General features: G+C 45.7%; 1 protein-coding gene across 1 annotated transcript; it reads right to left on the reverse strand.

The window, feature by feature from the left end:
* Positions 1 to 479: 479 nt before the first annotated feature.
* On the reverse strand, positions 480 to 26,598 carry LOC131101775 (teashirt homolog 1-like). The gene is made up of 3 exons (XM_058047125.2): positions 26,345 to 26,598; positions 25,768 to 26,257; positions 480 to 4,459 (listed from the first exon to the last, which is right to left on the reverse strand). Exons 2-3 carry the CDS (start codon positions 25,805 to 25,807, stop codon positions 1,335 to 1,337), a joined length of 3,165 nt encoding a protein of 1,054 aa, XP_057903108.2. The 5' UTR covers positions 25,808 to 26,257; positions 26,345 to 26,598; the 3' UTR covers positions 480 to 1,334.

A 26,598-nucleotide genomic window follows, 5' to 3' on the forward strand; every position in this document is an offset into this window, starting at 1 on the left:
AAAAGAACAAGCGGTGGAAGAATTAGCGTTAGTTTGCGCGTTAAAGTATCCTGCAACTTTGGAATGAATGAAAAGTTTTATTGGGGTGGGGCCGAAATTATGACATCATACCGATAAACATTACAAATAGCGCCGATAACCGTGAGGCAAGATTACCTGCACTGTGCCGGTGAGCAAATGGAGCGCTCCTTTATTCTACTGCCTGACGAGGTCGCTCGTAAACAAACATTCATTCATTTTCCAATAAAGATGTTGCACGAGGTCATTGACCATTGCTGGAGACTTCCGGGGTGTCACGCCGGCACTGTGCCCCAATACAGAGCACCTTGCAGGGCCACAGCATTTGGTTACCTGCGTGCTATACTCCACTTCATGATGTCATGATGATTTAGTAGTACATATTTAGTAGTATTTGTAAAGCCTGCTTGTAGACGGAATGCATTATTAGGATTATGAACGGACAGCACAACATTGCATTTGAAACCATGGAGTTTATTTTACAACATAAAATAACATCATTGCAAATAAACTTGAGAATGTGTTCTTTATTCTCCATTCCCTCTTTTTCATGTCCGCCCCAACGGGATCATTACTCTGTAGCTTTTTACACTTTCAGCCATCTTTGTCTAGAAAATAACATCATAGAAAAATGCACACGGTACAAATAATCATAACAAGCAAGCGCGTCCTTGCTGATTATTCATACGGTAACTTCATTCATCTGACAACTAATGCAAATACTGTACAAACAATTAAGAAATCATACTTGACTTGAGGAACACTTGTGTTTTTTTTGTGTGGGTTTTTTTTTTGCTATTTAATGGCAAACAACAACTGCCTGTTTATGTCTTCATTCATTCATTCGTTCATTGATTCAGTCACACTGGTTTAAATTAAGCTGGGAATACCAATTCTCCTTCATTTCAATGGCTGGTAAAATTCATTTGAAACTGGGACGCAATTTCCGCTTTGACGTGAAAACATGCACAAACCGTCTCATAAATAATACGTGAGTTGTCCGTGACAGAAAGGAAGGCGTGTGGTCCAGTTTTTAAAAACAACAGATGGACAACTCCCAAAAGGCTCATAAAAGATGCAGTGTGTTAAAAAAAAAAAAAAAAAAAAAAAAAGGAAAAGCGACAGTCGGTGACTTCGCAGTGCTGTGGCCGTGTTGCCACAATTTCAACTTTGGAACCGTACGCCCACCCCCAGCCCCCCCTTTATGGATGTTCTGCATGTATGACTAATTACAGGATGTGGCGTAAAGCTAGCGTGTTCTCGTGTGCTGGGATGCTTTGTACACGTCTGCTAAGCGGCAGGTGCAACCTCGCTAGTCACGGCTTTGCAAAGTCTTTGACAAAGATGAGATGGTCCTCCGGCGACTTGCCGTGCGTTTTGCAAAGGTGCAACTTGATGGCATGTTTGGTCACAAAAGTCCGATTGCACAGTTTGCACTGATTGACGCCGCCATCGTCCTCCGTGAAACCCGATAACGTCTTTTCCTCCATCCTGCTGACGACCTGCTGCTCGATTAAATCTATGGACAGCTTGGAGAGGTCCTTCAGGGTGAACCCCAGGTGGGACTCCAAGTGGTGGATGTAGGAGGAAGGAGTTCTGAACTGGGAAGCACAGTCGCCGCACAAAAATAAGGGCTGGCCGGAGTCCATGTTCTTGAGGAACTTGGTGCCGCCCGTCCGCTTCAACTGGTATTTGACATTGGCCAGCCAATGCGAGATGGTGGTCATGGAGAGGCCGGTGAACTTGCAGATGTGCACCCTCTCCTGGGGTCCGAGGTCGCTGATGACAAACTTCCCCTCGGGGGTTTCTCTCAGGCTGGAGGCGAACTGGGCCTGGAGGATTAGGAGATGCTGAGGATTCCAGTTGGACTGCCGGCCTTTCCTTCTTTGGATGGGGGACAGTTCCTCAAGGCTGTCCTCCAAAGTCACAGCATCCACGTCGGACTTGTCAGAGATGGACGATGGCGTTGTAGACTTGGGCGTCAAGCGGCCTGTCAGGTTCTTCACCATGTCCGATATGTCCATTAAAGCGTTCTCCCGGAGAGGCGGGCTTTTGTTGCCTGGCTGTCCGTTGGCGAGGCCGCCGTTGGTGCCCTTGGATTTAGTCAAGTCCATGGGCTGGTCGTCACTTTGGTACTCAGTCACAGGCTCCTTGGCTGGGGGGCATTTATTGGTGATCTTGTATAGCATGGCAAAGGGGTCGCTGAAGGGGGTCGCCACCTTAGCGGCCTTCCCCAAGTGGTTGTTCATGATGGACTGAAGGGCGCTGAGGGGGTTCACCAGCGGCTGCTCAGGTGAGTGGTCGGTGATGATGCTCAGGTTATTGCAGGACTCGCCATCGAGCTTTTTTGGGGACGTCACCTCCTCCTTGATGTTGGTTCTCGTTCGATCGTGTTCTTTGCCTCTAAAGTCGGTCATGTCGTCTCCTGGCTGAGGTGAAGCCCGTTTCTCTTTAGAGCTCGTCAGTGAGGACTTGGCACCCCTGACCTTCTCTAAGGGCTTCTCCTCCTTCACTGAACTCTTCCCACTAACTTTCTCCACTAGCTTTTCCATGGCCTGCATGTTGTTGTTCCTGTGGCTGGGAGGTGATGTGGGGCTACTGGGGGCCAAGTCGGAGGGTGGCGCCTTCAAGGTGTTGCTGCTGAATAAAGGCTGAACCTGCGCGCAAGACGACGCAGATTTGAGGGAGCCATGGAGCTGATAGGCAGCATGGATGCTGGGGTATCCGCCCCATGTTGGCGCACCCGTCTGGGCTTTGCTGATTGCACTCGAGACCGTGTTTGCCAAGGACTTTAGGATGTCTAGCCCCCCTTTAGGTGTCTCCTCCAAGTCTTCTTCTCGGAGATATTGGTAGGATTTTGCCTTTTCAGGCTTCTCAGGTGGATCTTCCTTCTCTTCTTTGATTTTTCTATCTGCTTTTATTTCCTCTGCCTTCTCATCCTCTCCCTCCTGACTCTCCTCCTCGTCCTCCTCATCCTCCTCCTCCTCCGGCTGCAAAGGGGAGTCGGGTTGCGACTTCCCGTTAGGAGCTGGAAGTTTGGTAGTGGTCGGCGGCAAAGGAATGGACTGGATCTTCTCCTCGCTGACCGGATCGAAAACCAGCTGCTTCCCTTTTTTGGAAGCTGAATTGGTGACTTTCAGAAAGTGTCCCGTGACCATCATGTGTGCCGTCAGTTGCTGCAAGGTGTCGTGGGAACTGCCGCATTCCATGCATTTGAGGATCTGTGCCTTGCGAGCCTCAAACTGCCAGGTGTAACTGGCACCGTTCTGGTAACCGTAGCGGTTGTTGGGCGTCACATAAGGATTGATAGCCTTCTGGTCTTTGGCCGTTTCTCCCAGCGGGATGCCGGATGAGACGGAATCAGGGGAGCTCGGCGGCATCAAGTCGGGAAAGGCTCTCTTTTTGGTGGGCGGAACCAGCTTGGAGGCGAGAGCCGGCATTGGTTCTTTTAGAGGCACTTTCTGATAATGTTTTGTTTTGATCATGTGGACACTAAGGTCTTGCAAGGACTCAAAGGAGTGGCCGCAGTACATACATTTAAGAACTTTCTGGGCGTCCTCCTTGCCCTCCATTTCCAGGAGGGAACGCTTGCGCGGCTTGGACCACTTCTTGCCACGATCGTCGTCCGTGTCCTTATTGTCATCGCGGTAGTGTCCCGTTTCGTTCATGTGGATGGTGAGTCCTACCAAAGTGTCATACGCGGCACTGCAGTCCTTACACCGGAACTTGCTAGCGCCTGTAAAAACCGGTCCATACAGCTTGTTGTTCTGCCTGTAGAGCTGCACAGTGCTGAAGAGGCTGGGCTCGGGGAGGAGTTGGTACGGCGTGTGCTGCAAGGTTTTGGCCAAGGCAGCCTGGTGCCAGTCGTAGGCCAGTCCCGAGCTGACGCCACTGTTGCCAGAAGCGGATCGCGACGTGGCGGTACTGCTGGTGCTCGTATTTGTGGTCGCTGAGGTGCTACTGGAGCTGCACCTGGTCTTTGATGGGATGCTGGCCTGGCTGTGATTGTTTAAGAGCCCGTTGCTTTCTTTGTGATCGCTTTTCTCGCTTTTCTCGTCCTCTTGTTTACTTTTCAGCATGTCCAAAGCAATGCTAGACCACGAGGTGTCTGAGATCAAGTTCGCGTATGCAGCTTTCATTTTGGCCAAACTGTCCTGCAGGGACAGGCCGTTGACCGACTCCGCTGTCTCCTCTGGCTTCGCCAAGGGCGATGTCTGGAGGTCCGGCAGGCGATCGCTGGCCGTGCTGAGCGGTGAGGCGTACCCGGCGTCCGGGTTGGTGCCATTACTGAGCGGCGAGTTCTGGCAGCTGAAGCGATCTTGCCCGTCCTCGTCATCGTTGAACAAGTCAGCATCCTGGCCGTCCAGGGAAAGGCCGTCGTCCAGAAGGTGCTCCTCATCTTCTGCCTTGTCCCCTCTGAAATCATCTTCGGGACCGTAAGCTGGAAAACAGGAAGCAGATATGTTAATATCTTGTACATGTAGTCCAGTCATGTATTATGAAGGTAGTGCGACAACAGGAAGTGAAGTCAATATGGACAACTTTCTACAAAGTGTCAAAGTACGCCTGTGGGCATATTTATGCATCTGTGGTGTTGGAAGAAAGAAATGGAGCTCGTACACAGCAAAGACAGCGTCCACTCGTGAGAAGACTTTTGGAAAGCGTCTGAAAAAAAAAAAAAAAAAAAAAAAGGAAAGCGTCTGTGGGGATTTGGCACAATCGTGAAATCCAAGCTCATCGACGAGGTATGCTAAGAACAAAAGTAAAGGGACACTTTTGCCGAAACAGGAAGCAAAGCTACACCGGCCTACGCTCTTTTGCGAGGACATTTAGAGTGTGTGGATGCATTTCCCTATTTTACCACCAAATTAAAAATGCCACCACGTGATGATTCCCTGTTTGACTCATTGAAACAAGGCTCCAAGTAAGTAAGTGATAGCGCACGGAGGAAGAGGATGCCAGTTTCAAGCGCCTTGCCAAGCCACGGTTGGCAGGAAGGAGTGGACTTGGCAGCGGCTGTGGAAGTCTTCCCAGCGTGATGCGAGGAAAGTGCCAGCGGACATGACAGCCTCGTTGTTGCTGCTGCTGCCCGTGCTCCCTGACGACACCGCCGCCATCAAGAGGGACGCTTTTTTTTATGAGGCTACATTGTCAGCAAGAGAAACTGAATATTTCCAGGACAGGGGAGGGGAAAAGGGGGTTGAATATAAAAAGGCAACCCCCGGCCTCCTCCTCTCCCTCCCCAAATCCATCTCGGGTAAGATGCTTGTCTGAGGTGCCAGAATGAGTCTCCAGCGAGGAGGCAGATGTGCTGTCAGCTTCAAACAGCATGTTGCACTCCATCCCATAATAGGAGTGGACATAATACCTGATGTGTGTGAGGTGCCAGTCACAGCTGCCTGGGAAAAGCTGGAGGTTCAACAGTTGCAACCCCTCCCTTCATTTTATGCGTGAGACTCAACACACATCCTTCCTGCGCTTTTATTGTCTTAAAAATAAACCATTATAATTACACACACAGCAGGCGAGCAGGCTTCACTTGGACCATTCACAAGATGGAGTACAGAAAACCCTCCTCATAAAGGAGACGCCATGGAGGAGGAGGTTAAAAACAAAAGTCTAGCTGACAACAAACACGCAAGCAGCACTTCAGTCCATCTTTGAGAGAGTCCAAGCCTGTGGGAGGGGCACAAGAACACACACAACAAAACAGCCCCCCCGCCTCTCCTCTACCATCTGCACACGAAAAAGCTGCGAGTGCCACCTCCGGCTAATAAGGCAATCAGAGATGGGAAACATGCTGACGTGGCGGCTTTGGAGCGTCACCCAGAACAAAAGATGGGGAAGGAGGGAGGAGGGGGGGATTAAAATGGAGAAGGGAGGGACGGTGTTGTGGTTGTCAGTCAAAAATGGAAAAAAAAAGAAACCTGTTTTTCACAAGCAGGGAGGATGAAGGAAAAGTTAAAGATCCAACCAAATATATTTAAAAAATGGTGGCGCATCAACCGCTGCTTTTCCACTGCGTGGCACAAGCTTGACTCGGCTCAGGGCAGTGCGGCACGGTTGGGTTCTACTTAATAACAGAACTGTGGAGAACACCAATAACGCACTTTGAACAACACGCTAGTCAACAAAGACAATGGAGGACACCAATTTTATCCAAGGGGAGATTGAGGGCTGGTGGACTAGAGCTGGAAAGACAGCAACATCTAATGATGGTGCGTGTTTATTTATGTAATTTGTAGCCATTCATACATTTTAGGGCTAGCTTAAAAAGCAGTCAATACCAAGACACTAGCACTCAGGAAGACATGGGAAGTGATTACAAAACAGCTAGCTATCCGGCAGGCGCAGCGCCATGGATCAATAAAATTGCTCAGACACCGGCCACTTGTTGCTAGGCAGACTTCAAAGGCTAAATCATAACCGGCCAATGGGCCAACCAAATAGGTGGCATATGTTAGCCACACCTTAAAAAGAGAAAACACTGATTTTGTGTAAGATAGGTGTGTGTGTGTGTTTGGGGGGGGGGGGGGGGGTCTGGAACCCAGAAGAAGAGAAGCCATCTGTGTGCAGCCTGTCACTACCGTTGTGTACGGTCCAGGATTTCCTGTTGCAGACAGGTGACACCGCAGTAGGACGACACCATCCCTCCCCCAGGGCAGGGACATGTGTGAGGTCCTCAAACAACGTTCTCTTGTCCACTCACACACCTACATGCTACACTCCTGAACCGCTGCATACAAAAGGGTGAAAAATGCCCCTCTGCTGTGTTGCCTGTACTATTACTTCTCTGCGGGACCTGGCAACCAACGGTCCATTCATCACCGCTCATTTGTCTCATGATGGCAGAACTTTGAGGAGATCTGTGCTGCATGTAATGGTTTTATTTCATTTGAACATGCATCAGATTCCAATTGAGTGCATCCCATAATCAGTTCCCAGTTCCACATGTCCAAAAGGAGTAGGAAGAAGCAAAGCTTATTAAATCCTACCCCTCCATCTGGTACTTTTACAATCAGTAACTGTTACATTTGTTCACTTCCTGCTTTCCATAATACAGTTTAAGGTTTTTTTTTATAATGCACCTCGTACTGAAGTAGGAGGTGATATGAGCATCCAATGACATGATGGGTACCATAGTAAGTGTCAATATAGTGATATATATAGCACATCATGACTGGTTCAAGACTCTTCATCCTTGTATTTAGCAAACATCAACTGCTATGGCTTTTTGACATAGTCCTAGCATATAAGTGTTTCAAGTACATGCCGTGCCAAGAGATCTCGCGGGATTAAAAGGTGACAAGATTTCTGGTTCAGAAACAACCATGTCAATGAAAATAAACCAATAAATGAAAATAATAATGCAAATAATGCATGCGTGAACAACAACGGCATGAATGGAGTGAGTCCTTTTGTCAGTCGTAGCTTTTGTCTCGGTGGGTGGAGGCGGGGCCAGTATCTTACACACAGAGTGCAGGGGAGTGTAGCCTCGTGAGGAGCAATGCAAATCAAATGAAATCAAATGAGGAGACTGCAACATATTGTCATATGTCGTGGACTGACTCGTGCATCGTCTCGTCTCCTGATGACCCCTACTGCTGGCATGTCTTCAAAAGTATTTGGTATCCACAATGTATTTCCAGTCATGTCAGTCATGATGGCATATTTGGGTTCAGAAGTATTTGGACAAAATACATAATAAAAACTCAGTGGAGCTGCACTCCAATGTCGCAGCAACAAGTCACGTTAGTGAAAACAATCAACGTTACTTTCCCAGCGCTGTCTTCATTCATCCATGTTGTCTGGACCAAGAGGCCGAAGCCATTTACAGCGCTAATGTCCAATCCCACCGGCTGATTCAGCCCACGGCCCCCCTCTCCCACCACGCACTTCAGCAGCCGTTCAACGGGCAACCGTTATTCCGCCCTCCCGCTTGGCTTTGTCACGGAGCCCTCCATTCGCTGCCATTCACCTGCGATGGCTTTGGACAAGCTTGATCAGTGTGTGTCACTGACCTGCAGGGTTGGGGGAAATGTAAATAAAATGACATGATTGTTGGGAGAGGAAAAGGAAAAAGCCAGTGACGCCAATGCTTATTGGATGTCAGGACTTGTCAGCGTCTCCCTCACCAGGACACAACATTAAGCACACCTGAAAGCTCATGAGATCCAATCCAACACCAACCTTCACAAAGCTTTAGACGCGCGTCATTAGGATATTTTATTTTATTATTGCATGGAAAAAAGGGATACAGCATTGGATGAATATTTACCAGGGGTCATGCTCCACAAAAAGCACTGTAAATACCTGGGTGTTTACCTGGGGAGTTGGAAGATGGAGAGAGGCTCTCAAAGTACAATCATTTCATCATTATAATATTTGCTTTTATTGTCGCGATTTGTCTTTATTATACACAGTTAACAAATATAGCTCCTTGCTTCAAGATACATTTCATTTACCAAGTGAAATAATTCATATAAGAAATGTATATACTAGGGCTGTCAAAGTTAACACGTTAATGAGTATTCAGATTGGAAGAGTTAGCTTCAAAGCCCCGGCAGATGGCTCTTGTAGCAAGACCGAAGTTATTTGTATCTACTGTCGTGTTTGACTTATCACGGATTACATGGCCTGCCAGAGACTGGAGCAGTGGAGATTTATTGTCAAATGCAGTGCTACCTTACCTTGCATAAGAGTGGCCCAACTAACCGGTGCTTTTCACATTTACGTTCTTTACATGTGATAACTGTGGCTGAAGTCCAGCATTGTGCTAGCGTTAGCCGTTTAGCATGGAACTAGATAGGAGCTAAGGAATAATATGCTAATAATAAAAAAATAGTAATACAAATATATGCTTGCTGATTGTATTGTTTTAAATAATGGCCCATAGTTCCGAAATTTATATCCCTTTGCATAAAATTGTATTTAATTATTGTTGTAGTTGCACATCGAATCGTTTACCACAAATAAATTTCCCCTACTTATTATAGATAAAAACCTATTTCTATCTGTGATTAAATGTAATTAATTCTGAGTTAACCGTGGACAAACGTGATTAATAATCGATTGGCAGCCCTAATATACATGTGATTAATGGTGCATTATTTTAGTATTTGTTCTTCATTCATTCATTCATTTTCGACCGCTTTTTCCTCACAAGGGTCGCGGGGGTGCTGGAGCCTATCCCAGCTGTCTTGGGGCGAGAGGCGGGGTACACCCTGGACTGGTCGCCAGCCAATCACAGAACTAAACTGAACCCTGGTCTCCTGTGAGGTCTGCGCGCTAACCACTCGACCGCCGTGCCGTGTTTGTTCTTATTATTGATATTTTTTAACACTTCCTCACCTTGATGACTGTAAAGCTACAAAAGTATGGCTCCACAACCTCCAGTCTTCTCTCTCCCCATTACAAAATGTTAACATTTATCCATAGGAAGAAAAATAACAGTAACAGCCGAGACCCGGGTAAGAGGCAGGTCTCATTTAGGCTCTGCTTCTTCCTACTCCCTTTCGCACATGTTGAATTGCGCAAATGTGATGCTCCTCAATGTAACTCGTTAACATACATACTACATGGGTGAAGTCTTTTTTTTTTTTTTTTTAATGACATGTCTACAAAAATAGGAGCAACGACAGAAAGTGTTTATTCCAGACGAGGCTGCTTGCAGCGCAGTTCTCGGCCTGAAGGTTAAGCTTCAAATTAACATAAAGAATGGAGCATCTTGACGTTGACGTTTCATATTTTCCCCTCACAGTTTGACTTCACCTGTGCTGCCCCAGACAGTCTACCCCCCCGACCAAACAACATCTGCTGCCATCGCCTAGCAACAAGCAGTTGACGGATGACCCCCAAAGATGGATAATTACCATAAATCACTAACGCGTGCGTGCGTGTGCGCGTGTAGACAATAGAGAACGGAAAATCATTGACAGACAGACACGCTAGATGAGCTTTCAACTTTTATGCAACTTTTTTCTGCGACGGAAAAAAAGGGGTTTGACATGACGATACGGTAAGAAGGTCCAATGTTTCTGACGGTTCTGGACTTGATGAAAAGAGGCTGAAACCTGATGAGTCATGGGACAAAAAGGAGCTGCGACAAAGAAAACAAAGCAGGACTGAATGATGGGCTGTATAAAAATACTCAGGAGTGGAGGTTTGATTCACATGGACGGGGGGGAAGAAACATGGGGAAGTATTTAAAGAAGAAAACGAGAGCCACTACAGGGCCGCGACCTAACCAGTCGGGTCTAGTCGAGTCCGCTTGCACAATAAGCCATCAATCAGCCTTCACCGCGCTGTCAGCCCTCCCTGCAACTCACACAAGGACGCCTGCTTTGTACAACGCTCCCAAGCACAGCCAACACCTTCATAAATCCTCCAAAACTGCCCGTGCGAGACGTTTGCAGCGACACACATGCACGGTTTTTGAGCCAGTGACACACTATTTGGATATAAAAGCATCAAAGTGTGATTAGAATGGACTTTCAACATTGAATTAAGGGAGCTGAGTCACTCTTTAACTGCAGAGCCGCTACGTAACCACCAAGCTAACTACTAGCTGACATGCTAACAGTCACTTTTGTTGGAATCAAATGAGAGAAGAAGATTCACCATTTAACACATTATTTATGTTAATAAGAGAAAAGACATCTCCTCTGTTAGCTACGTTGTTAGCTTCTTCTGGACCCAAATGATGATCCCCAATTGAACATAAAGACTTATTTTATCAGAAAAAACAACATCTTGAGCGAGTTAGTTTGTTAGCTAAGCTAATGATATGACAGACGTGATTCATGGAGTGCATACTTCTGCCTCATGACAACACTTTTTATGTCTTGCCAGAGAAAAACTAGAAGCAAAGCTAAAAGCGACGCCCTTGAAGGTTATCGCTCTCACATGAATTGTTTGTTTGTCCCATATGCAACCATGCTAACGTGAACAACTGATGTGAAGGTGAGGAGCATGCAGGCCTTCCAAGAGAGTCAACATTCATCTCACTTTGAGGTAAAGCGTCCGAAATACGCAAGCATGACACATCACTTTTCCTCCAATATGCCTCAGAGACAATAATAAAGAAATACAAATCACATGAGAAACCACAATACAACTTCAGGGAAATTAATTACAAGAGCAGGAGAGCCTCCTCGGGACGAGCGGCAAGACGTCGCATATATTTCAGCGCTTTTAAGAAATTCAGACACTTGTGCACCATGAAAGCTATTATCCTTTAGGCATGGACACATTTTCCTACTTTATCTTTTGTGCTGTTGAAGGCCTCCAACGGTAGGAGGAACGGCACACAAGCGTGACAACAGCTCTTCAACATGCGCTAGTATCTACAGCCATCTCCTGCTAATTGTGTCTGTGCGACTCTGCATGCCTGACTGTGTATGTGTGTGTGTGTGTTGGCTCGGAACACGCATCCCAGTTGGAGCGAGGCAGGAAGAGAGGAAGCCATCCTTCAACAGAGCACAATATCCGACTGCGGACAGACAACCAACGGCTGTACGGTTCTGGGACACACAAAAAAAGCCCACTCCCAAAGTGCCCTCTATCTCCCACATACACTCCCACGCGCACACGCACACCCTACACACACTTTAATGGAACTATATCCACAATCCATCCTGGCTATGAGCACCCATCCATCTTCAGGAATGCTAAAAGGGGAGGGGCTCTAAGGGTTTAAGCAATGGGTGTGAGGTAATACAGTACCATGGTGTGTGTGTGTGTGTGTGTGTGCGTCAGGAGGTCAGGTGTGCGCCCTGGGAGTGTGCGTCACCCTAGCGTGGGAGGAGAGTGATGTGTGTCAGCTTGCATCTGGCCGAGTGAATAAATTAGGCTTATGAAGACAAATGAACGGGCGGTTGAAAGAATAGGATGGGAGGGGGGAGCTGGGGGGGGGGGGGGGGGGGCAGGGGGGGTGTAGGGAGGACGCAATGAAGGAGAAGAGATGTGGGAATGTGTTGCCGTCCATGCAAAAAAAACTAAAAGAGTTGGGGCTGCTTCTTAAAGCGATACGTACGGTAGGGTTGTGTACTTATTCCCTATGCTATATGCTATATATGCTAGACGGTCACTTCCTGGTTCATGGAGGATGACACAGGACGAGCAGACCGTACCAATTGTGATGAATGGTTTCATTGGCAAATGAATAAATAATACCTAATCAATTAATGAATATGTAACACAAGTGATTGTTACATGTGTTTAGTAATTTCTGTGAAATAGGATTCCTCATTTTTGTAGTTGCAGGACAGGAAATACATACTTTTGATTAATAATAATCAAGCGTGAAACAGCGAGGAACTGCTGTTTGACTTTTAAATGAATATATTTGGAAAAATGCCATCGAGTGAAGCGGCAAAAGGGACGACTGTACGTCTTTTGTTCGTGAGCAGGCTACTTCCTGGGTTTCTACCACTCCCACTGTGACTGTGACTGAAAAAAGGAACTAAATGTGTCTGATTTGTGTGTGTTTGTCGATAGTTAGCAAATACGTCCTGGTTTACTCCAATTGACTAAAGACTTTAGTAGACTTTAGTGGACATACATAGTGGCCTGAAACGCCACTCATCTTACGTAAAAGTAAGCTAGCATTTAGCGAGCGTTTTACGATGCCCGCTGACGAGTGAAATAAGGGTTGGGTTGATTCTTGCACCCAGCTCATCCTGACCATCAGACCCTCAACACACACAATACCCTTCCAAGCTTCAAAATAAGAGCGCTACATTCCAACGAATAGTGCAAACAAAATAAGAGTGTGATAAAAAATATCCCACATTACAATTGCATCGCGACTATGTCTTCCTTATCCACAAATACGAGCATTACAACTCGTTGAGGATCTTGTGCGAATGTCTGCAGTGGCTGATCTCCCATTAGAAAAGCTGGCCAAGTTACATGGCTTCTGAATTACTGGGAAAAAACTCCAAAACTCTGTATAACTCTTACATTGAATTAAGGGACATTGTATTCAATCACCCAAATAGCACATACTAGTCTATGCTGGTAAAATAAGAATATTTGGAAAACCTTTCCCTCGCTGGACTTTTCTATGAAGTCAGTTTTAGTGTCTGCAAATGAACAAAAATCTAAATATACTTTAAAAAAATTTCTTTATAGTGCAGATGGTTGTAGGCGAAATGTTTGGCTGCCTCTTCTCCGTCACGTATGTGTGGGAACGTGTATTATTAGCTTCTCCGTGAGCGTGTCACCGTCCAGCCAACTGAAGAAGAAACTTTTGAAAGAACTTGTGGAGAAACGTTGGACGCTGACCTTCCTGGTGTTGAGCCCGTGCATGTACCCCCATGGCATGTTGCTTTGGCTGTGGGGGCTTTGTCAAGCGGCCGTCTGAACCCCCGCCCCCTTAGGAGCCCCCTCGTTTGATAAATGACACGTGTCATTCTGTCAGCCCCTGCCATCCGGGCTGGGAGGCCCCACGTTGATGTATGGCCGCCACGGCTTAAAGGAAATCGCCGTGTTTTGGCAGCGGCCAGAAAAAACATGGCCTCTGTATAAGGCTATGTGTCTCACAGCGTGCATGTGCGTGTCTATTAGTGATGGCGGACGAGTGTGCGTGCGCTGAAGCTGTCAGGCGGACGGGCAGAAGGAGACAAATCATCGTCATGGCCGCCCCAGCTGTTCCCCAAATTTGGTGCGAGGAGGAGAGCGAGAAGGCGGCGGTGATGGTGGTGGTGGGAGAGAGAAAAAAAAATAGTTTGAGTTTTAAACGGCTGACGCTTCCCAGAAACTACGAGGACAAGTGGAACACACACACACACACACGCAAATCCAAAGATTGGGATAGGAAGCCAGCCAATCCCAGAAGGAAGTGTTTTTTCCGCAAGCAAACACACAAACAACCAAGTGACGCGCAAGACGGGTCATAAACACGTTTAGGTTTTATGTGTTGCTTTACCTCCTTCTAAAATATAAACATGGCAACTAAGGGTCTGTTTACGTGACGTAAAAACAAGAAAAAAGTGTTGTGTTGGATGTTTTTGTTTTTGTATTTTAGGGCTTGAAAGTGCTTATGAAACTTATGAAAACAGGTCTTCTCAATGTATAATTTCTAAAAATGACACTGTTATATTTCGAAAAGCATGCGCGTCATGACACCGTCCCGACCGGAAACGTGATTGGTTCTGGACGTGCACGAGACCTGAACCACTTCTATGCTGCAGGAAAAATAATTATCGTTTAAATGTATGAACAGAAATGTCAATAACCATACTCCATGTGTTACACTATACTGTATATTCTCAGGGTGAAAGCAGATGGTAACCACGTTTGTGTGTTTTATGAGTTGTTTTACGTACAAACTTGTTTAAACTTGGAGCTAAAGTAGGACAGTGGCCATGCCAACTAAGGCGTTGCTTATGTAACACTTCACTTCAAAACTGAGTTGTTGATAGCACAAATATTTTAAAACACTTCTCAGAGGGCAGGGTATCATAATCCCTGTTTTGGTCGACATATGATACAAACAAGCAATCAAACACTACAACAAACATGGCCGACCATCGCACCAGGGAACTGAAAATACGCTTTTGGATAAGAGCAGCAAGGAAACATTTGGCGTGTTTCTTTAGAAAGCCATGAACAATCAGATTGTAGCACGTACGCGAAATCATTGCCGTCCTGGACGCCGTAGTGGTCACAACAGCAGCACAAATACCTCCCGAGTGGAGGGGAGTCCCACCTGGAGGTTGTGAACTCTGAGTGACCCCCGTTTAGTGGGGCTGCGCTCCCTCCTTTCCCCTCCTATCATAGCGTCCCTCTCCCACGGCGGGGAGGGAAAGGAAAAAAAACAGCACCATTAGGCTGTGAGTGATGAGTGGCAGCCATGGGTGACATCCTCCCCTCTCTCTCTCTCTCTCTTTCTCTTTCTCCAACATCCAAATGCTTTCACCCCCCACCCAACTCGCCTCCCCCCGGCCATTGCCTTGATACTTTTCTCCCGCTCGCTTTATTCCAGCGCCGTCGATCCCTCAAGTCATTTTTCTTTCACTTCTGTCGCTTCTCTTTTTCCACTAGCCTCCCTCCCCCCTTCCTTCTTTCTTGTCACTCTTTCCCCCCTCGTTCGTTCTTCCCTGTCCTGCCATTCCTTCTCAGACTGAGGCCCATCGAGGCCCGTGTACTGTAGATACTCCATACATAATAGATCTACACATTTTCACCCAACATCAATAGCTTCTCTGTGCCTGGCGTGGCCACGTTTTATAAATAAAGCTGTGAAATAGTTTCAGGGCTTCCAATAAAAAAAAAATACAACTGCACTAAAATTGTACTCAAGAGGGTCATGTGGCACTTTCTTTTAGAAGGATTCTGACCAGCTTTTGCAGGAGAAGTGTGCTGTAACTTGTAGAAAACAAAATTTATGAAAAGCTAGCTTTGGTGTCCTGGATTCATGGATAGAGTACATCGAACAAAACATTTGTGGTAAAATTAAATTGTTTACAGGTGGCCATATTTGTGCTGGCAATGATGTTATGCATGATGTCCTACTCACACCACGCCCCTAAACACAGTCATGTGACACTGTAGGACGCCTCACTTATCTCTAAGCCACAGGTGTCCATGTTGTAACATGGAATATTTACACAGGAAGATACTATAAACCTTGCAGTCCAACCCGCGGCCGTTCATTAGGTCCAACGAGTGAGATGAGAAGCTTCAACAACAGTCCAACAGCTGCCACGGTCCAAGCACACGCTGTAGCAATTCTACTTCAACAAACTTAAAATTTGTCTGATCACTACTTCCTGAATCTGCACTCTTGGCATCATGGGAAGTGCAGTTCTGTTAAGCCATAAATGAGTTCATTAAATCATCCTTTAAGCTGCAGGGTTCAGGATGTGTGGAAGAAGTAGCGGCTTATAGTCTGGAATTTATGGAAGTAGAGCTCATTTTGTGGCTGTAATTTCACTAAGCGCTGCGCTGCATCATACCTGGAACCTTGGAAGCGGCTCTCAGGTGTGGAGGGTGAAGTGGAAGAACAGTTGGATCTTGTGGGTCTTAAAAAGGGGCACCCTGCTGTGAGTTGATACGACTTAGAGGGACAGAGACAGGCTTAGGACCTCACCCCCCTTTGGGAGGTCTGAGACAAAGATTTGACAATTTTTTGGAGAGGTGGAGGGTGGGTTCACTCCTGGTCAATACCAGGCAAGGCCTGTCCAGAGTCTAGCATCACGGTCAGGGCTCTACATTAAAAACAAAAATGACTTGCCGATGGGGAATCCTTAAGGTGAGAACTACTTGCCCGAACTTGCCCCATGTAAAATGAAAAGACTGCCATAATGATATCATCTAATTTTTGTGGCATCACATGAGAATCTCAAATAAAGATTAAATAATTATAATTTCTTGTGGTTGTTTTCCTACATAGATCATGACTTTGCATGGAAATCTGGATTGTCAAGAGACTTAAATAAGTACATTCATGATTGAATAAACATTGTGCTTAAAAAAAAAATTGTGGATGTATGTTAACATGGCCTGCCATACTACCTCACACATCGTAGTCGTAGTAAGCAGTGATATTTATAAGTTGAAACATTATTGAATAAACACATTTGTGTACTAGTAAAGTGTTTTTAATCCAGAAAAAAAATGCTCAATGGTCAAACAATAATTTGTGAAGCAAAGGTGAGAAAAATACACAGAGAAATGGAAGCGCTAGATTTGTGCAAAATCAGCACTTGGTATTGGATCTAATCGGTGGTGTTTCATTGTGACCACTTCAAATTGTCACAGCAATGTGATTCACTCACCTGTGCCGCTCATTTGCTGCCGCTAATAAAATACTTGTTTAGGAGGCACTGGTTCATCACTTTTTGCTGTTTTCCTTCACAAGTTGTTGAAGAATTAGACCATGTTGGCAGGGACGTCATGATAGATGTTTTAGTAGTCAAGAGATCGCTGATTGGTTGATCGCGAACAAGAACGGGTGTGGGTGAAACGTGGACTGTGGACTACGGACCGCAGTCTAAAACGATTCTGATTGGTTCATTTCAAGATTTGCAAATTACCACCAGAATTACGCAGTTCGTGTTTTGCCAACACCCAACAAGAACCGCTTTTAAAAAAACTCTTGGCAGTATGGCATGCCAAAGTACACTTGCCCGACGGGAATATCACTGATTGGATTTACTTGCCCCAATTTTGTTTTAACTTGCCCCAGGCCATCGGTACATCGTTATTGTGGAGCCCTGACGGTGCGCTCAGCCTGTGTCCAGGACAGGAGCTGCAAACAAGGTGGTTTCGGTCCCAACTGTCCGGAGATGTGACAGACACGTGAGTAATAATGATTGGCTAAAAGTAGAATGCAATTCCATGGTAGCCAATCAGTGCCAGCCACAGTTCAGGTAGGTTGGGTGTTAAATCGGACCTAAATAACCAACACAGCAGTTTTAGGTTGATTTGAAGCTGTAAATGTCTGTTTTGATTATTTTTTAATTCATCGCCCAGCCCTAAATTGAACTTTTTTTTCAAAGTAATGTGCCCAACACTGACTGCAGGCGGCCGGGTTGCTGGAACCTCCAGCAACAACTGGAATCAATGGCTTCCCTTTTTTTTTTAAAATGCGACAGCACTCACAAAAATATGCTTTCATTACCTCCACCGGCTAGAAGCTTTACAGCCTGGCCAGATATGACAGTCATGAGTTTTGACTTCAAAAGCCATTATGTCACCTCATCTGTGACCTTTGGACTATTTATGACTCCGGATTGGGGGAATCTAACTCTGAATTAAATGAATCCAAGACAATTGTGCTGTGTTTTTTCCCCACAAAGGAGTCCCATGCAATACGATACTTGGGAGTGCATACAGGCACACGGAGGCCATACACAACACTCTGCCACATAGAGCATTGTTTTGAGGAAGTTTAGTTTTTGGTAGTTTCCAACAAGTGGCAGTATGTCATCAATTCAATGAAGATGAATGACAAAATGAAAAGAACAGGTTTCCTTACTATATGCTGTGAAGGTTTCTGTGTCATCTCAACTTTAGACACTTTAAAAACAATGTTTCTCATTATGGAAGGCTTCACAAGACGTGTGCGAAAAAACAGTGAGCCCCCTGTCAAAGTTAGGACTTGTACCAGCAGCTGAGGGACAACGCAGCAGCAGTGCCTGATGGGTAATGGGCGTCCCAGGCCGGTCGGTCACCCTCCAGGAGGCGGCGGCTCACTTCATCCAGACGATCTCATTCTTTCAGTCACTAACCCAAAGCTTGTGACCGGAGTGTCGGAACATAAATCAGCTGGGAAATTGAGGCTTTCGCTCCCTGGGCAAATTAGCATTTCCTGGTTTCTCACAGGCGTGGCCGACACGTCCTTCTGACATGTTTTGATTTGATTAGGCTCAAATACAGAGCTCAAACTGGGAAAGAATACTGAATAACATCATTTTTAGTCATAAAAAAAAGAAAAATACATTCAAACAATACATAGATACTATATGCAGTATATTTAAAAACTTCTTGTGGATGACTGACCACAGCTTGTAAAATACTAAGACAATCACAATAAATTCTCCTACTATGCTAACAAAACATATATCTCTAAATTAATTTAGAGTACCAATAATTTAACTACTGAGGGTAAAAAAAAAGATGTGGTATGGTGGCTCGTTTCCCATTGTGCTAAGACGTAATGTTTTGAAGGCAATGATGTTTGTGAGGCTACTAGAAATGTTTTTCCAAAAACAAAGCACAACACTATAAAGCTGCAGAAAGGACAGAATGTACCCCTAATTACAGTCATCATCCAACAGGATTCTACTTGCACACAAAGGTTGGATTCCATGCTTTTCTGGGGACCCTGGGAGGCGTTCACAGACAATGGGGAAAGGAGAGACTTACATACCACAAAGCCAAGCAGAGACCCCACACGATCAGACCGTGTGGGGGTTTGGGGGGTTGTTAGGAGGACTGCTCCTCAACTAAATCAATGGCAAAAAAAATTGTTTGCTAACAGGCTCAGTATCGATTAGCGACGGCCGGGCCGCGGCGGCCGGGCCGCTAGCGGCGCTGACAAGGGTAGAGTGTTGTTTCTCCAAAAAGGCACACAGAACCAACAGCTGCACGAAGGGGAAAACAAGGAACGGGAGAGCGGCGTCTCGGCGGTAGTAATTCTTAATTGACACCTGTCACGGTGATCGTGGCGGTTGCAGCTGCAGCGGGAGTACGTCTATGTGAGTCCTGTTCATCTGTCACTTTTAATACCTTTCCATCACACGCACACACACGTGCGCACACACTCACCAAAGCCCATTCATGTTTACTGCCTCAACCATCCGTTCTTCAGGTGTCCTGGTGGGATTCCATACGAACAGATGACACCTCAGAGGTACTACCAGGTATTAGTTGGTACCATATGGGTGACATAAAAGACTTGCTATAAGAAACACGCTAAAAATGACAAAAATAAACACACATGCCAACATTATAGCTCTGGATGGTGCAGTATTACGCTCCACATCCTCCAATTAGCTGCACCTTGCCCTCAAGTACGAAGTCAATATGATAAGCACAAATGCAAAAAAGTCATTGGTTAATTTTAATTTAATGCATAAGAAAACTAACTAATATGGCTAATGACTTGGCTTTTGGCAATAAAACTACGAGTCTTGCAAGGACACATTCTATGCTGAAAATGGACAACAATCAAACTAAATTGCTGCAAAACGCAACCATCATAACAAGTCCATCAACTCTGCACAAAATTATGACTCACCACTTTTATGCCTCTTTTCCTTCCTTATTATTAAACCTGTGCAAAGCCAATGCAACTTCACGTGTGAACTCCTATGATCCTTTTCAGCCCTGAAAACTCTCTTGTAGTCAAACAGCAAAATGATCCCATATTCTTAGCGAGTGTTATTGTGTAGGAAGGAAATCCTCCTGCAGGCCATGTTTACGCCTCACAGTTTTGTTTGTGTTTTCATTTTAAAAAAACCTGAAATGACCTTCTTTCCTTGTCAAGGATTCCTTTGTTGTGCCCGAGTGGAAATCCAGGCCTTCCTGTTTCCTCCCAAGCTCATTAAAGTCAGGGATACGTTTACCGAGCCGAATGCCTTTACGTCGTCACCCTGCGGGCCGGCCGAATGTCATAAATAGTTTTGATTTGACCCCCTTGTTATTCTTTTTTCCTGCAGGCATCCATCTTCATGTGTCACATCACCTCCAGGAAGGCGAGGACACGCAACCGTAAGCTGTGTGCGATTTCCTGCAAACACATCCCGCTGACTCTCTCAGTCAATGTCACGCTCTTAATGACACTTTGCATACGCTCCCTTATCATAAACTCATCTCGCTCAGCCACACACACACTCACACACACTTGTGTAGTCGCTCGCTTCAAATATTCCCTGCCGCGGCACGTCGGGGTCCTGACAAATGTCATTAAACGCTTTATCGGACGCCATCCAGATAGAAGCGAGGCAAGGTGCTAATAGCGTGATGCTCGCTGCCTCCTTGGCTGACAGCTGCCTGACGCGTGCAGCAACAGCAACATCAACAACGTGTATTAATAGTAGCGATGGGACCTGGACTTTGTCGTCTTTCTGCCAAACAACACCAAACAACAATTAGCATGCATAGTGTTTCTGGTTTTGTCCGATTTTTGGGGCTGAACTTCATATTTGACAACATAATTCACAATTCAAACAATTCAATCATGAAACAGGATGCCGGTGAAGAAATAACTATGATCAGAAAGCGATAGCAGTCTTTTCCTAAAGTCCATTTTTTAAAAAGAATTTTCCGGACAAGTGTTTCCAAACAAACTCAACTTCCAAGAGGAACTGACCTATCAAACAATTCCCATGCCTGAGGCTCAGAGCTCATCCTTTGCACATTCAAATACACACAAGCCAAGTGGATCTGCTAAATAAATACTCAACATGTCACATTCAACCCAGTCATGGCCAAAACTTACCCAAGTTTGTTTGTGTTACATGACAGTGTTGACCTTTATTTGGTTCACAATAGCCATTTAGCACTCACCTTTGCCTTTTTGCTGCTTACTTTCAACTTCCTCAACTGCCCGTCTAGGCAACAAACCAAATATGATTGACTCAATCGAAAATCGATACATAGCTAAAGATCTTCCCACCAGTACATCAGCAGCCTGCTCAGGCAGCAAATGAATCAAACGCACCCTCTGTTGGTTGCTACCAAGTACAATGGTGCTTTGGCCTAAAATGCCCCCCCCACCACCACAATGCATCGTATTATCATGTGCAAGTATTGCAATCTTGGGGCGTGATCAAAGATGGCAGCGTAAAAAAAAAAATCCAAAAAAACACAACGCTAAAGAAGCGGACCCAAGCCAAGGTAAAATTTACGAAAAACGTGCTAAGCGAGATATCATTGTAATAAAATCTATCAGGCCACGGTTCTTGCTTCTAGAAGTAGCAACTCCACAACATAAAATCATTGCTACAAGCTCTGCATGTGCCCATGGCTACTACAACTGCGGCCCGTTTAGACAGCAAACTCCTATTTCCCAATTAGGAAATACGTCGTGGAAAGATGAGCCACTCCCAGTCGAGGTGCCGCATCCTGGAGTGCATCGGGACCGCCTCCTTGTGTGCTAGCCTTTTTTATGCCTGTGTGCAGCTGGAATCCAATCTGTGTCATTGTGTAATTACTCTGCCATGTTGAGTGATTAGTTGACACGTTCATTACAAAGAGTGGCACACTTTTGATTTAAGATATTGAGGCTGGCAGCGCAAGAGTTGGGGCGAGGCAGTGCCTTTTTGACTTTGAACAACAACCATAAACAACAAAAAAACATATTTGTGACCTTAAACTTTGCATGACTTACTATGGATGAACACGGTGACTTTCTATGAACTTTGTTAGTACTAGATGGTTGTCGGCCTATTAGTTTAAAAACATTGGGGTGGGGGAGGTCTCCTCTCATTACGTGTGGAAGTGGTACATTTTTTGATTCTTTGTCTTCCTTCCCCACTCCTTTTAAAACACTTTAATTCGAGAATAAAGTAAATTGGAGATGCTAACTTGTTAGCTCAGTAACTTGATATGCTAGCAGCGGCCGTCTTATGTGCCTGCGGTGACACTGGAGCCTGCGCAATGTGATATACACAAAGAATAATAGAAGTGTAAAAGTGACTCTAGGGGTGTTATGTCATGTGTGCAGATCTCTAATAATGTAAAAAGCCATTAACAGGTTTTCTATGCTTTCAAAATAAAAAAAATGTTTATTAATGTAAAACACTACTTCACAGAAATGACTTAACTTATTACGGTCGGGTCTGGAAGCAATTACCTGTGATAAACAAGGGATGACTGTACTACACAGGTCACTGCCCCTAGTGTTTGGGCAGAAAAATGAATGTCAAGTGCTCAACCTCTGCCGAAAAGCTATAAACGGGACAAAGACACTGTCAGAGTAGTGACAAGGCTGTAGCGTAATGAAGCCTTAAGAGACAAAATTAACCCAAAAGAGACTGCTCGAGGGCCGACCATTACTAAAAAAATAATAATAATCCTGTCACACAACAGTAAAACATGGCCGAAAATGACAACAAATGACTGCAGCAAAAACGTGTGCCGCTCAAATGGTGCTGAACCGTGCTGCCAAAACTAACAGATGCACTAATGTGCTTCCAGATGAGGGAACACTGATGTATTGTCACTGGCCATAAACTAGATAGGCCCCGGCGCCATTACAGGGTGTAAAAGCATCCCTGTGACTGATGAAACCGAGCCCATTGGAAGCGATATGCGCACAAGGCACCATTGAAACATTCCCTTCCGTCTTTCTCCCTCCGAGGAGGCAAGGCAGTTTTTTGTTTTGAACTCTTCGGGGACAAGTGGAGATATTGAACTGGGAGGTAAACACACTCTGAGGAGGGAGACTGGCCCATCTTGCAGTGTGCAGGATGTGTCTCCATCACTAGAACATTCTAGCGCCTTAACAGGAAGGATGTAAAGTTATAGCCTATAACAGAGATACATTTTAAATGTTCCCCATGCAAAAATTAGAATAGGTTACATTTTTGATCATTTCTCATGACTCCAATTGTGCATTGTCATTGGGATACAATAGGAAGATCCTTGGAGGAGTGTCTGTCCATTACTCAGTAGCATTCTTACACATATTACAGGAAGTAGCACAAAAAATGGTCAAAACCTAAGAATCAAATGACGCCGCTTGATTTTGAGGCTTCTTTTGTGGCCGAGGCTTGAGGCCGTCTCATGACAGGCCAGCTCTTCAAACATGCAAGCACATCCATCAGCAAAACCTCCTGTCAATTAGACCTTACAGCAGCGACCAGTTCAAAGTCTCGCCATCCCAACCTTGATTAAGTCTGCTTAACCTCACATTTCCGACCGCAGCCGCCGCCGCCTGCTTAAACATTCTGCAGCCACTTTTCATTGGCTCGGCTTTGGTCATCATGGCGTGGACTTCAAACGGCTTCAGTGGTGTCAATCACCACGGGAGAGGGAGAGAGACTTGGAGAGAGAGCGGGTGACTTTCTTGCTAAACCTAGGGAGGCCTTCAATGGTCTACTGACTCTGAAAGGATGCGATCACATGTGGTCACTCTTTAAGGAAGCAATAAATCACAAGAAATGCAAGCCAGGGACCATAAAGGCCTGGAAAAGCCTGATTTTCAATGTTCTGTAAGTCGAGCTGGCTGTTTCCACCTTGGGATGCAGTATCAGAGCAGGAATGGAGGTGGTGTGTACGGGAATTCCAGGTGCTGAGTTTTACACTCCACACTTCTTCCGTCCAATTGTGTTGGAAGTAATGGTCGCCAGTTTTCTCAGCAATAGACAGTGCTGTGCTTTGTATCAAATATATAGAAAAATAACTAAGATTTCTGAGTGAAAGACGATATATTACAGAGTGGATGCGCGCCTGTTTTCCTCGTGTTACCTCCAAACAGGCAGGAAGAGATTTCGCTCAGTGCATCGCTTTCGGCACCTTAGCATGTTTATTCTGTAAAACGATGGCATGAAAGGAGTGATACAATCGCTCTAGCCTCGGTGGGTGGAGGCGGGGCAGCTGGCATACACACAAAAGTGCAAAAGAGTGTAACAAAGTGTTAGTAGATTACATTATATAGTTACATTTGTTATACTTTATTGTACTTGTGTTAAAAGTAATGTGAAAATCTCGTCTCGTTCTCATAGACCCAATCGAGTGTCTTGTGACACCCCTACTATTTCATGATGAATGCCCCTAAAAGCCTAATTTTAACACACAAAAATTCAAACACATGGCTGCGATACACCAGGAATGTATTTCTCACAGATTCCTCATAACGTCCACACACAAACACCAATAAAGAAACTCAAAGGACAACCCCAAAAATGACTCGAGTGGAACTAGAACGTCACTCAGGAGAGCTCAGAACCCCGCCGAATGCCAAGCGATCCTCCTTTCCTCATGCACTACTTTTTCGTAAATAAAGGAAAAAAATGTTCAACCCAGAAAGTGAGAAATGTCCCTGGTGGAGGTAATTACGGCGCCATGGTGTTTATTCGGGATGCTGAAAATTCAAATGGCCGCTGAGTTTATCTGGTCTGGTATCAGGTTGTGACTCTTGCTCGCACAAAAAAAACCTTCAACACCTCCCCGACACGGAGGTCAGGTCACGGCGTTAAGAAGCTCACGCTGCTTTTCCTGCGTGCTTCTCTGTGATCTTGCTACGCCCCACCACTCTCCTCCTCCTCTTCCTCCTCTTACACCCCTCCTCCTCCTCGCCGCCTTTAATCGCCAAGTTATTCATCCCTGCTCCAGAACTTTTCTTTCAATTTGTCTTGTCTCAGCACGGGCGAAAAAAAATGAAAAAAGGGAGGAGTGACCCTTTGAGGGAGAGTCCAGCCAGCTGCTGGGCGCATGCGTGTCTCCATGGCGAATGATTTAGTTGATGTTTATCGGGAATGAATAGATGAAAGGCGGCGGGCGTGACAGGCGATCAATCAAGCGTCAAATCGAGGATGGCAAATCCCGGAGTCGGAAAACACTGAAAGCTGAAAATACGTCACTTTTGCTTCCCTTTTGTTTACTCTTCAAATACAAACAAACACAGGATGTGATTGTGTTTGTTTGAACTTGAGAAACGGAGACTAATTTCCACCGCTTGAAATATTGTTGACATGCTTTCATTGTGAAATGCTTTTGTTTTAGAGTACAGTTAGCTTCCTTTTGTTTATTACAGACACCAGAAAGTCTGCAACATTTTACACTAAGACTGGAGCCAAAATAAAAACAGGGGACGTACTTGGAAACATTTTTAACGAAAGCCCTTTTGGCTGAACACAGACACTTTCCAAAACGGTCTCAAAGTTATCCCAACAACAGCCATGGGTGATCAGGAATTTGCATTATTTTGCGTCATTCAATACAAAAACCACCAAAGTACTCATTGTGCATGGCTTTCTGACACTGTGGTGAGCTACTGGGAGCCCACGAACTGCATCTTGAATGCCCTTGCTATAAATAGTGCACCGTTTTGGACAATCTACTAATATAAACTGCTGGAGCATTATTTCAGGGTATGTGCCATAAATAAAGTATAGTATGTTTGCTTTTAAACTAATACAAATCAAAAACCTGTACTTCATTCTCCATAAAATATATTTGTCCTGAATTGCAAACTTGCCATGAATCCAACACCCCTTCAACGTTCTCGTGTATTTGATTCGAGTCAATGAAGTGAGTCAGGGTGTGTTTGTTTGATGTACCGGGACGTACCTGATGAGCGCCGCGGTGCTTGCTGCTTCCTCCGGGGCATGCTGCTGCTGCTCCGGGAGCTTTCATGCAGAGACCCCGAAATACTCGCCCAGACCGCGGGGTGGAAAAGCAACCACGAACGACGAGTCCGGATGTCTTGGAGCGAGCCGTGTAGATCCCCTTCTTCGTGTTTTGAAAAGAATGGAGCACTTAATCTTGTTACTCGCCTTTGGGCATTGTTTTTTTTGTCAAGGAGTATTTCCGCAAATGAGGGAGACGACGATACGCCCGGTCCGTGAAGTTGTTTCTCGGCGTGGAAAGTGGCAGAAGGTTCCGTGTGGATGTACCGGAGGTGGCTCAGGGAGAAAGAGCCCCCCCTCCAGCCCCTCTTAGTCGGACTATTTCCTACCTCAAAAGCCGGACCCAGAAGTACACAGTTGGGGAAGTCTCGGTGGCGGGCCGGCGATAGGCCGGGCGGGGGTCTCTTCCGTGCCCGCTCGGAGGTCTCTCTCTGCGGGGAGAAGAAGGAAGAGTGACACGTTAAAGCTCGCGCTCGCTTCAGCGTGTCAGTCATTGACGTGTGCGCGTCGATACTCACACGCACGCTGCTCGTCTATGCGTGTGCGCGCCCGCTCACTAATGTTATTAATGTTCAATTTGACACACAAAAAAAAACAAAGCGTCAAATAAATATCAGAAGAGGTGCTCCGCGGCAATGACGGCGAAGCGAGTCCGGGGCTGCTCGCACTGATGGACGGACACATGCAAGCACAGCAGGCCGGCCTCTCGCTTGCTTTTACTCCACCCCTTCAAGGCGCGTCACCCTGACAGCCTGAGCCCACCTGTCTGTCA

This window comes from Doryrhamphus excisus, linkage group LG7 (genome assembly GCF_037039965.1).
Source record: "Doryrhamphus excisus strain RoL-2023G ecotype Guam linkage group LG7, RoL_Dexc_Guam_v1.1, whole genome shotgun sequence".
NCBI lineage: Eukaryota > Metazoa > Chordata > Actinopteri > Syngnathiformes > Syngnathidae > Doryrhamphus > Doryrhamphus excisus.

Bases quoted from the DNA above. Each gene is read 5' to 3' on its own strand.
- LOC131101775 (XM_058047125.2), bottom strand. From the start codon at position 25,807: ATGCCCCGGAGGAAGCAGCAAGCACCGCGGCGCTCATCAG. The intron at 4,460-25,767 runs GTACGTCCCGGT...CCTGTTTTCCAG, and splicing joins AGCACCGCGGCGCTCATCAG to CTTACGGTCCCGAAGATGAT.